Source organism: Manihot esculenta, chromosome 1 (genome assembly GCF_001659605.2).
Source record: "Manihot esculenta cultivar AM560-2 chromosome 1, M.esculenta_v8, whole genome shotgun sequence".
NCBI classification, from domain to species: domain Eukaryota; kingdom Viridiplantae; phylum Streptophyta; class Magnoliopsida; order Malpighiales; family Euphorbiaceae; genus Manihot; species Manihot esculenta.
Genome location: NC_035161.2, coordinates 13,133,137 through 13,145,185, shown reverse-complemented (window position 1 = coordinate 13,145,185; position 12,049 = coordinate 13,133,137). Strand labels below are relative to the sequence as shown.

Sequence of the window (12,049 nt, the reverse complement as noted above, 5' to 3'; positions counted from 1 at the left end):
CTAATCTTCAACTAGAAAAAAGGGTTTCAGCCACTCATGGCTGAAACTAACAAAAATAAAAGAAAGAAAACAAGAAGATGGAGAAGGGGCCGGCTAGGGGGGCGCGGCTGCTGTGTTGATTCCCGAAGATGAGATCTCCTTCTTTGCTGGTTTGGTTCTCTTTTTATAGCTGAATAGGCTGTCCTTTGTTTCCTTGTTGAGATGGAGTTCTCTTTCCTATTTGGATTTGAATTCTTGGAAGGCAAGTGTATCTTTTTGAGATTTAGCTTCCTAGATATGTGGGATAGAGTGCTGACGTGTCTTGAAGATTTGCTGAGCTGTCCTCACGTGTTTGGGGAGGGAAAGACTTCTTGAAACCTTGAAATTTAAGTTTTCCTGCATCTCTGCTGTCTGCTGTCGCAAGCTCTGTTTGCCCGGGTTGTGTGGGCAAACAACTCTGTCAAACAGTCTGTTTTGGGTGCTGTCTGTACTCTGCCTCTGTCCTGCGGGTCTGTTTGCCCAGTTTGCGCAAGTCTGTACTTTCCTCATCCTTCTCCCATTTCAGCTTCAACTTGGTTTGGGCAAATCGACTTGGGCAAATCGACTTGGGCAAACCATGCTTGTTCTCTTTTATTCTCTTTTGGGCAGTTTTAAAGTCATTTTCACTAAATTACCTTTTTACACCATTTCTTGCAAAATAAGATCAAAACCACAATTAGGTAGAAAATGTGTAAATTAACATTAATAACAACATAAAAAAATGGATCTAAATTTGGCTTGATCAACTTGCCTCACGTTATACCTATTCAACCGGATACTAATAACCAGTAGGTCATTATAAAATAAACCTATTACCTTGTTCGCATGTCTGAACCTTACTTCCTAATTGGCCCATGGTTCCTGCTCCACTGACAGGACGTCTTTTGCAACGTGATTATTTTTTCCTTTGCCGTCGTTGGGTCCTCCTGCAATATGTGTATGACCCCTACAGGTTCACTGTCATGGGTGGTTTCAGGAGTTGTTACCTCACGTTCAGGCCTCCTCCCTTCTCTACTCTTTCTGAAAAACTTTCGAAGGGTGTCGTCCCTTATTAACCTTTCGATATCGTCTTTTAGCTGTTGGCAATCCTCCGTTATATGTCTGTGGTCTTCGTAAAAACGACAATACTTGGTCCTATCTCGCCTTTCGGCTCTCTTAGGGTTGTGCTTGGGAGGCTACCTAAGCTCTTTGTCGTTTTTCCTAATCCACATTAGAATATGTGTTCGTGAGTCGTTCAGTGGAGTATAATTTTTATACTTACCTTGGTCGTCCCTTTTTTGGGAGGCTGGGTAACTTCTATGGTCTCATTCATATCTTCACCTTCCTAGCTTTTGGTTTTATTTTTAACTCATCCTTTTGTCCTGTCTCAACGCTTGAACTTCATCATCCAGCCTGATGTACTTTTGGGCTTCATCCATTAACTGCTGGTACGTAGCGATTGGATTCTTGATTAGAAAATCCATGAACTTGATGTTGTGTGTTTCTTTATTCAACGCTTTACATGCTATCTCATGATTTAATTCTTCCGTCTATATTGCTTCTATATTAAACCGTGAGATAAAACTCCTTAAACTCCTTAAAGACTTGGCGGATCTTCAGCAAGTCAGAGGATAGCTTTTTAGGAGGTACATAAGTAATAAACTTAAATTTAAATAACATAGTGAATTGGTTAAAGTTCTGAATTGAACCTGAGTTAAGATATTGGTACCATTTCTGAGCCAAATCTGTGAATATTGATAGAAACACTCTGCACAACACAAAATCATTGACATCTTGAAGCTGCATCGTCGTCCTAAAAATCGCCAAGTAACTTATGGGATCTGTTGTTCTGTCGTATTTGTCCAAACTTGAAAGTTTAAACTTGGTAAGAAATGTCTCTGCCAAGATCTCTTTTGACAGGGGCAAGGCATCACCCAGCCTATAATCCTCCTCTTGCTCGTTCTGGTACTTTGTACGGACCATATCAGCTTCTAGTTGACAGCCTTTGGAGTCTCGTCGAACGACTCCTCTTCCTCCAGCTTGGCTTTCCCCTTAGACTATGTTTGGATTGTCTCTGTTCGAGTCCTTGGAGTATCGATGGAAGCTTCCTCTCTTATCCTGGAAGCTATAAAGGAGGCATTCTTCCGAGTTTTATACTACTTGAGAGTGGCCTGCAACCTTTTTATGTATTGCAACATTTGCTCATTATTTAGATTGCTCAAATCAGCTTCATTGCCATTGATGAGGTATTTGGCCCACTACCAGGAGTGGAGAAAATGATTACATCCTTATTGATAGCAGTCTTAGCAGTAACTCGTGAATTGTCAACCATTTTAGAGAATAGAAAAGGAAAAAGTTTCTTTTTAAGGAAAATGAATCAAAGACCGATTTCTAATCCAATTGAACAAAGAAAATCCAATGGAATTTTCTAACAATGGAATTAAATGATATGGCTGAAACGGAACTGTACTGCAATTGATCAATCTGCAAGAAAAAGAAATGTGAGGTGGTTGGTGCCTACGACAACCACTTTGATGCTCAAGTCAGTAAATTGAAGATAAGGGCGAATGTAATGTAATGTTTTGAATTTAATAGTAATTGTGTAAGAATTGTGTTTATAGATCTCTGTATTCATCTATTTTTATATTATAAAAAGACAGAGATAGTTATCAAATCGCTTGGAAATTTGACCAGTACAAGCTAAAATAATCCGATGAACCTACAGGAACACAGATATTTGATAGGAGGTTTATCGGATTATTTTAGCTACATCTTTATCCCTTATATATGCTCTATCATTGAAAAAAAATTAATAAAGTGTATATTTAGCATATATTTTAAGTAATTATTTGATCGATGCTACTGATTTAAGATATATTTTGTGAATAATATACAACAATAAAACATACCAAATATGGGAGATAAGAGCTAATTAGGAGTAGAAGCACTACAGAGATGTAAAACAAGTCTCGGAGAAGGCTTTAACTAAGGTAAAACGAGCAGCAAGCCATTAAAAAGTAAAAATAAGCTGGCATACCCAATATTTTCTCATTAATAAGTCGTCAAGACCTCGGATCTCAGCAATATCATCACTGGGAAAGTTTCCTTATGGAGCAAAACTATAATTTATTATGAAATTTGCTTGTATATTTTTTAGAAGTAAATTACTTAGGATTTGGTTTTACGATATTTAAACATATAGCATTTTTCGCAACAACTCATCATTTTCTTAGTCATTTGTATAGAATTTTTTGTGGTCTTCAAGTAAACAATGAACAACTAATTCCTTGGAGATAAATTGAAGTTTTAATTTCCCTTGATTTATGAGATCTAAATTTTATTAATTTATCTTTATTAATTTCAATATTTTGTGCAATTTCTATTTTTCACAATATTGTTATTTTAATTGATTCAATTTATTGTTCATTTAACAAGATAATATATTGTTAACTTAAATTCTTAAATTTATAATTATTTGAGTTATTCACCATTTGGTAATAATTAGTTTAACTGGTTAAAGAATTATATGATCTAATTTAAACAAGCCACACAATTAAATTTATTAGTTAGGTATCTTAAAATTTTAAGGCCATCGGTAAATTAAATGTAACATATCTTTGGATTGTTTAGGATTAATTAGAGAGTATTTCCTAATTAATTTATATTTATGAAAATATTAGTTTTGAGAAGTTTCTTCCATAGTATAACCAATTTATTGGAACCTTTAGGGAGTTATTTCTACTTCAATGACAGGTTCATTTAACTGAAATGAATCATGGTTTTTAACTAAAATTTTCTTGCATTAATTTTCTTCTAATTAAATTTTCTTAAATTCACTTCAACGCTTAAATTAGTAAAAATTGATAGACGGAGCGAATGTAATAGATTGTTTTAAACTTAGAATGAGTATGTAAGTATACGTATTTTAATTTTTGTGTATGTTTATTTTTATATGATAATGAGATATAGTTAATTATCAAATTTCTTGAAAATTCGACTGATATTAATTAGTGAATAGAAGATCCCATATGTTTTATAAATGTAGTGAGAATTTACTAGATTGTGTCTTGTTAAAAGTAATTTTCTATTAATGTTCGACTTGTTTAGAAAAGAGCGAATGTGCAACGCTCTAATCGTTCTTTCTGAGACATGTTGGCAATACATGAACTAATAACATTATATTAGTATTCTAATTTCATTTGAAATTATTTATTTTACAATGAAAAGATTTAAATAAATACATGCATAATTTGAATTCTTTTTATTTAATTTAAAAAATAAATTATTTCATGACAAATTAAGAATTAATTAAAATAATTGATTGAATTAAATTATTATAAAATTATTAATTTGGAAAGAAGATATACATTTATGGTAAACTTTTTTTTTGAATATTAAAAAAAAATATCATTTATCCAAAAAATATTAATTTTAAATATTAATTTATCCAAAAAAATATATCATTTATCCAAAAAATATTAATTTAATGCTCTATCATTTATCATTATATTTTTTATTGCCATAATGTTTTTCATAATTATATTTTTAACATAATTGAAAATTTTAATTAGAAAAATTAGTTTACAATATATTATTAATCTACAAATAAGTTAGAATTATATTTTTTTAATAAAATCAATAAATTTTGAATAACATTTGGAGCTATATATATATATAGAAAATATCCAACAATAATAAAATTAGATTATGTGACAATTAACTATGGATGACAATTAATTGGGTGTACATCTGGTTAGAATTTATTAGGAGTTTAGATAATATACAATCGGATTCAATCCGATTGAGTTCAGATTTAAAATTAATAATAATTTTTCATTTTATTTATAGAATATCCATTTTTTAAAAAATAGAATTTGATTTTTTTAAAATAAAAATTATTAACTAAAAATATATTTTTAAATATTAAAAATATTAATTAAGTTTAGATTTAAATATAATAATTCATGAGTAATCTAGCAGTTGCCATCACCGCTATTCACTTTGATTATGAATTAGAAACATCTCATTATAAAAATATTGAATTATAAAAATTTCATTTTGATTAATGCTTATTTATTTTACAAATATTAAATCTACTAATAAATTTGTATAGAAAATGTATTAATTATTGCTATAATTAAATTTATATATTTATATAAATTATAAGTTATAAATTGTATTTTAACAAATCTGACTTTTATAGCAAAATTTTACGTTTTCCCTGTGTTCATACATTTGTAATTAAATTGCAATTATTTATTTAATTAAGAGTGAATTATTAATAGATTCTCATTTTGTTTTGTTTTATTTTTTTAGAATATTTCTAACTATTTAATTTTTATTTATAAATTATTCAATCAAAACATTAATATATTTTATAAAGTTAAAATTTTTTAATTTTTCAATAAAAGAAAATGTTAGTCATCAACTAAACATTTTAATTATAACAATAAAATACTAAAATTAATAGCTATTAAAAAATAATATATTTATTTTTAAAAATAAAAATAAAAATAAAAAATTAATAAAATTACATATAAAAGAATGTGTAACACACATAAATAAAAACTAATAAGATTAAAATAAACATTTTTATTTTTTACTTTTATATTTAAAATAAAATTTTATAAAAAAAAATTATATAATATATTAAGAATATCACATGTTATAATAAAATAGTACTCTATACTATTTATATTATAAGGCGTAATTTAGTGGATAAATATCTATCACTTTTAATTGACTCAACATATTTTAATAATAAATATTTTAATTTTATTAGTTAAAAACACCAAGTCATTGATGTGACGTGTACTCCTAAACCACCAACTAATTTTTTGTTTGGAAGAAATTTGCAAATCAAATTATCAGATCATCAAATAACACGTTGAATAATAACTGTATGCCGTTAGTTAGATTTGACGGATCATCTCTCAACATTTCGGGTAGGGTTTGACCTGACCGTAAACAAACCCGTTATTTTCCGCACGCATAGCTTTAATTGTTCACTGTTCAACGTCTCTCACACTCTTATCAGCTGTTGCTCTAGGTCCTCAACTTTTATATCTCTCTCCCTATCTCCACACCTCAATTTTCTTCTTCCAAAAACATGAGCTCTCAGATTTTCAGATCTGCGTCTAAAGCCGCTAGGTCTCTTCTCTCTGCTTCTAAGACCCCCCGCTTCTATTCTGGTAGTATTTCCTTTTCAATCATTTGCTAATGATTTGTTTTTCAAAAGCGCTGATGTGACTTTGAGACTTCTGAAATAAGAAATTCTCTCTTTCCATCAAGTTTCCCTTTCGATTCCTATTTACCATTTCTTTGGAATAATTAGAAAGAATTCAAATGACCTTCTTAAAGAATTGAACTCTTTCTTTGGGAATAAAATAATTATCAGAAAAGAAAACAATTAAATTAAAATCTTGCAGAATTTTTTATTAAGAAAAAAAGTTGGAGTTTGTATATTTTATGATTGTTTGTGATTGGATTTCTATTTCTTTTTCTAAAATCAATTTTCTTTTTGGATAAATGATATGATTAGCTCTTGAATTCGTTTTTCTTTGGGATTTAGTTTGTGAAGTTAATGTTGCAGAACTTTCTTCTTGAATCTTGATCTAATAATGGGTGTCTTCTTTGTAGAAAGCCGAAATGCAGCTGCATCAGCCGCAGTTGTATTCAGTGGAAAGGCGCATCTTTTAGCTTCGGCTTATGCAAGGACTTATTCTACTAATGCTTCTAGGCAATGGATTTCAGGAGCCTTTGCAGTTCCTGCGGCAGGTTTGGATTATCAATAAATAAAAATAAAATATAATCTCTTTTTTCTGCTTTGACGTGGATTTTTTTTGTGCACTTTTTTCCAACTGTAGTCTCTTTAATCACTTATGTACATATCTGAGATTGCTACTTATAAAGGCAATGTGCTTATCTATTCCATTTTATGAGAGAAACATGAAGCGAGAGAGATGGATTTTGTTTCCGTGTAGAATCTAAGAAGAGAAAAGAGACGGTGTATTTGTGTAATTGGGATAAAAAACGAAGAGGAGCCTTGTCCCTTGCTCAAGTTTTTGGCAATGTGGCTTCCGTGATATCTTCTACGATAAATTGCACCGTGCCTAAGCATGGTAATGGGATAAATTTTGGGCATGGAAAAGAATTTGGACTTTTTTGCTTCCAAAATTTGTCCCCGACAATAAACCTGAATCCCAAAAATCTTGTGAAGTTTCTCAATCAATTTTGGTATTGGTTCCAGATATCCTATGTTTCTTTTGAGGATTATCATGTTCATATTGATAAAAAATAAAAAAAAATTGTATTCCTAGTTCAGATCTATAACTAATCATGTCTGGATCTCTTGAATACGATTATAACAAAAGATGGTGGATGGAACTGACCATATAATAGCATGGATCTGTTTATTTCCTGATTTTAAATCTCCAATAGTAACTCTTCCTTTCTTCCTACTCTATATTTTTGTAGTTTATATGCTCCAAGAACAGGAGGTTCATGCTGCAGAGGTATTCCACTGACAATCCTACTCATCTTAATTTTCTTCATTTATTTTCTCGTAATGTTGTTAAAAAAACTTAGCCTATTTTTTTATTCTATATCAGATGGAGCGCACTTTCATTGCAATCAAGCCTGATGGAGTACAGAGAGGGCTGGTAGGGCAAGCATCTCAGTTGTATTTATTACTTGAGATTCTCAGCCTTTACTTTCCTTGGCAGCTCTCTAGTTTCTCGCTTACTGCAGACTCTCTCTCTCTTTATATATACCAATTGTTGTTTAGATGGCTTGTAACATTATTTTCTTGTAGATTTCAATTTTGACCAAATATGCTTTTTGTCAAATCCGATGTGATGTAAGTTCTTGTTCCAGATTGCAGAAATCATATCTCGTTTTGAGCGCAAAGGGTTCAAGCTTGTGGCAATTAAGATAGTGGTTCCTTCAAAAGGTTTTGCTCAGAAGCATTATCATGATCTGAAGGAAAGACCCTTCTTCAATGGCCTCTGTGACTTCCTTAGCTCAGGTCCTGTTGTTGCCATGGTATGAAAAGCCTAAATTATCATCTTAATTATTGACAAGTGCTTTGAGTTATGAACTGATCCAACTCATGTAGGTCTGGGAAGGAGAAGGGGTGATTAAATATGGCAGGAAACTCATTGGAGCAACAGATCCCCAGAAATCAGAACCTGGAACTATCAGAGGTGATTTAGCCATTGTTGTTGGAAGGTATTAATTTGGATTTAGTCAATCACTAGTTTGCTCCAGTTTATGATATGAAATCCTGCTTACATTGCTTGAATTTCGTTTTGTCTATTTGCTGTTTTGATACCGACTACGGCATGAAAGTTTCATACCTTGAAACTGCATCTACAATCTAGCTCTTGACCTTATCTGATAATTATGTAATTGCTTTCCATATTTGCTTTATCTGGGTAATGTTGTTGCGTCACCGCTGTAAGCTTATTATTCTTTTGCCATGTAGAAACATCATCCATGGAAGTGATGGTCCGGAAACAGCCAAGGATGAGATTAAGTTGTGGTTCAAACCAGAGGAATTGGTTAGTTATTCAAGCAATGCTGAGAAATGGATCTATGGAGTAAACTGATGAAATATTTGCTCTCACGTTTTCTTCAGAAATTTGGGTCCCAGATCTAGAGTGGGGGAGAATCATATATAATTTGTTGGAATAAGTTTGTTTCTTCTGAGGTGAGTGAAAATTTTGCTCAGCTACAATTGACATTTTAGTAATAATCTATTCCACCTCAATTTGTCATTCTGCCTTCACATTGTTCAATATATTGGATCAAGGCTTCCTTACAATAATAGATTAAGCTTGAGTTGATCGACAATAATTTATGAAATTTCACATTCATGAGGTTAAACAAAAAAGAAAGTTTATCTTTGTCGTTTAAATACCTAATGATTTAAGTCCTTAATGATTAAAATGATTGAAAATTAATCCTTTCATTTAAAATTAGTTTGTTCAAGTGTTGTATATACAGATATGACAAAAGTATCCTTATACCGTAACGTTTGACCGGTGGAAATGCATTAAGAGGCAAAAATAAAATAAACTAGAGGAGAGAGAGGGGGGTATGCCAAGATTCTTTGTTGGGATTATTATAAGCTTCAACAGAAAATTAAAAAATCAATAAATAGAAGGGAGAGATGGAATTTTAAAAAAAAAAAAAAAAACACAAAAACAACTTTCTCAAGCTAAATGAAAAAAGGTTTTACACATAAAATTTGGAGGGTTGGACTCCACTACTTAAGCAGACCATTAACGTTTCTATTGTTATTAATAAGAGAGCAATAGCGTTCATTGATCTCCTATAAAAAAAAAAAAAAAAAAAACCATTGAACATTAGTAAGCTATTCTTGAAACTTTTTAGGGTGATTTAGAGTATAGTCTGAAATTTATTAAAACTCAATTTACTTTCTACTTTTTTTAAGGATAAATAATTTAGTTCCTATTTTTTATTTTATTAATAAAATAATTCTATTAAATTTACTGTTAATCAATTATAAATTGATATAGTTAATTCAAATTAAAAAGACTAAATTATTATAAAAATAAAAATTATAAAGACCAAATTATTAAAATTAAAGGGAAACTAAATTGTTAAAAAGTAAAATTTGAAGGAATAAGTTATAATTTAACTGTGAAATTTAATAAAATAATTATTTTGTTAACATAATGAAATTTTCAGGACTAAATTATTTCTCATTAAAATGACAAGGACTAAATTGTGAATTTTATTAAATCTTAAAAACTATATTATAAAATACCCAACTTTGTAAAATCTTAATAATCAAACCAAAAAAGAACAAATTATATTATATAGTGCACAATGCCTGCACCTATTGAAAATATGTCCCCTAAAGTCATACATTGTAGTATTAATTTAACATAATTTTACATTTCTAGATATAAACAATAGAAAATTTAATTAAAGGTTGATTTAATAATTAAGTATAATCTATTGCCAATTAGTTGTTGGTAGTCTATGGTCTCAAAGATTTGAGAATATAATAACGGAACATATTTATATAAAATGCTATAAAATGTTCAATCGTAGGATGATTCATCGGTAACTATTCATCTAGAATAGATTGTCACATCTTTATTCCTCTAATAATCAATATAGTGATATTGATGATGGTAGAATAGTAAATATCATACCATAAAACATGTGATTAGGGATTAGTAGAGTTCAGTTTAAACCAAAACAATCGACTGAACGGAGTGAAATTTTAATTTTCATTCATTTTATTAAGAAATTCGATTTGCTGGTTTTTATTTTTAAAAAATAGATTTGATCAGTTTGATTCAATTTTTAAAATTAAAAATTTGATTTAACCGAATTGACTGATGCTTATAACATATAAGCCTCTAGTATGGTAGTTGAGTCTCATGCTTAAACTTTAAAAGGTCTTGGTTTTGATCCTTAGTAGCATTCTTTTTTATTATTGTTATTTAACTTGAAACCAATAAGATCTCGTACCTTTTAATAGAAGAGATCTAATCTATTTAAAAAGTTATTATAAATTCATCACTTAATCATTTTATAACTTTAGATTTCTTCCTCCTTTCTTCAACTGATTGGCATTTCATTCTAGTCTAAATGTCTTCCTCTTTCTTCTCTTCTCTTCAAGGTCGTGGGTGAACTTTGGTTGTTTCTCTCATTGTCACTCTCACTCTAGTCGTCACCCTCACCATCTTTCTCACTCTGATCATCGCCTTCACCATCTTTCTCACTCTGATTGTTGCTCTTGCTCCCACCTAGTCGTTTTTGTTGATTGTTGCTCTTGCTCCCACCTAGTCCTTTTTGTTGATATTGTTGTTGTCGCTCTCCCATGGGCAACACTACCCCCTCTTGTGAGCATCACTGTTGTTGTTGCGTTACATTGCTGTTGTTTTCGGTCCACTGTTGCTCTCACTTTGGAAGTTATGAAGCCAAATGTTGGCTATCTCTCATGCCCTCACGCTCTTCCTCGTTTCTTTGTGACATTTCGCTAGTTTTTTCTCAGTTTCATATTATATTTGACTTTTGTGGTTGTGTATGTAACAAAATTCATATATGAATTGTAATGATATTCTTGTATCGTGGTTGTGTTTGTAACAAATATATTAGACATTGTAATTCTTATTTTATGTAAAAATTTAGATTTTGTATTTCTAGATTTATTTGTTGTTAATTTCTAGATGAGAATTTTTTTTTCAATAATGGATGGGTTAATAACAAATATATTAGACATTGTAATTCTTATTTTATGTAAAAGTTTAGATTTTGTATCTCTAGATTTATTTGTTGTTAATTTCTAGATGATAATTTTTTCAATAATGAAAGAAATTCTTGAATCAAGAATGATTTTGTTCAGTGGAACATGAAAAATCAAATTTGTAAGAGTTTAGATTTTATATTCTAGATTTGTTTTATTAATAATTTTGGGATGATATTATGTTTTTGGTACTAGAACATATTCTCTGAATAAAGGCTCCAAGGAGATTTTGCTTCATGGAAGGAAGGAATCGAATAACAAAATCGAATCCAACTGAAAAATTTTGGTTCAATTCAATTTAACTATTACTTTTAATTGATTCGGTTTAGTTTTTGTAATTTTAATAAAATCGATTTTTTATTTTTTAAATTTAGTTTGATTTTAAATGGAATCGACCAAATATTTATCCCTATATGTGATGTCTAGGCAGATATATGGGCACTCATGATAATAAGTGGACCAAAGTAGTGGCATTAGATGAATAACATATAGAGTTTACTTTTATCAATTTTTATTCATCTAAATCATAATAGTACATATAATCCCGAAACTTGAGACTACACTTGTCTCATATACAGGTAGTTTGAGTTTGATACCACTTACATACTTGTACAAGATATAGGTATATGGTAGATGTCAGTTCAAGTTAGTTGTATATGGAGATAAGGGGGGCAATCAAGATGGGATTCGTTAGCTTGGGTAAATGGGTAGAATCGTATGACTGAGTTATTTATTCTTGACGACAAGTCCTTGGTCAAGGCAGTA

At 30.3% G+C, this 12,049-nt stretch overlaps 1 protein-coding gene across 1 annotated transcript; it reads left to right on the top strand.

Annotated features, from left to right (window-relative positions):
* The first annotated feature begins 6,013 nt into the window (after positions 1-6,013).
* On the top strand, positions 6,014-8,853 carry LOC110619185 (nucleoside diphosphate kinase 3). The gene is made up of 7 exons (XM_021762463.2): positions 6,014-6,188; positions 6,637-6,774; positions 7,474-7,511; positions 7,608-7,658; positions 7,873-8,040; positions 8,114-8,226; positions 8,483-8,853. Exons 1-7 carry the CDS (start codon positions 6,107-6,109, stop codon positions 8,604-8,606), a joined length of 714 nt encoding a protein of 237 aa, XP_021618155.1. The 5' UTR covers positions 6,014-6,106; the 3' UTR covers positions 8,607-8,853.
* Positions 8,854-12,049: the final 3,196 nt, after the last annotated feature.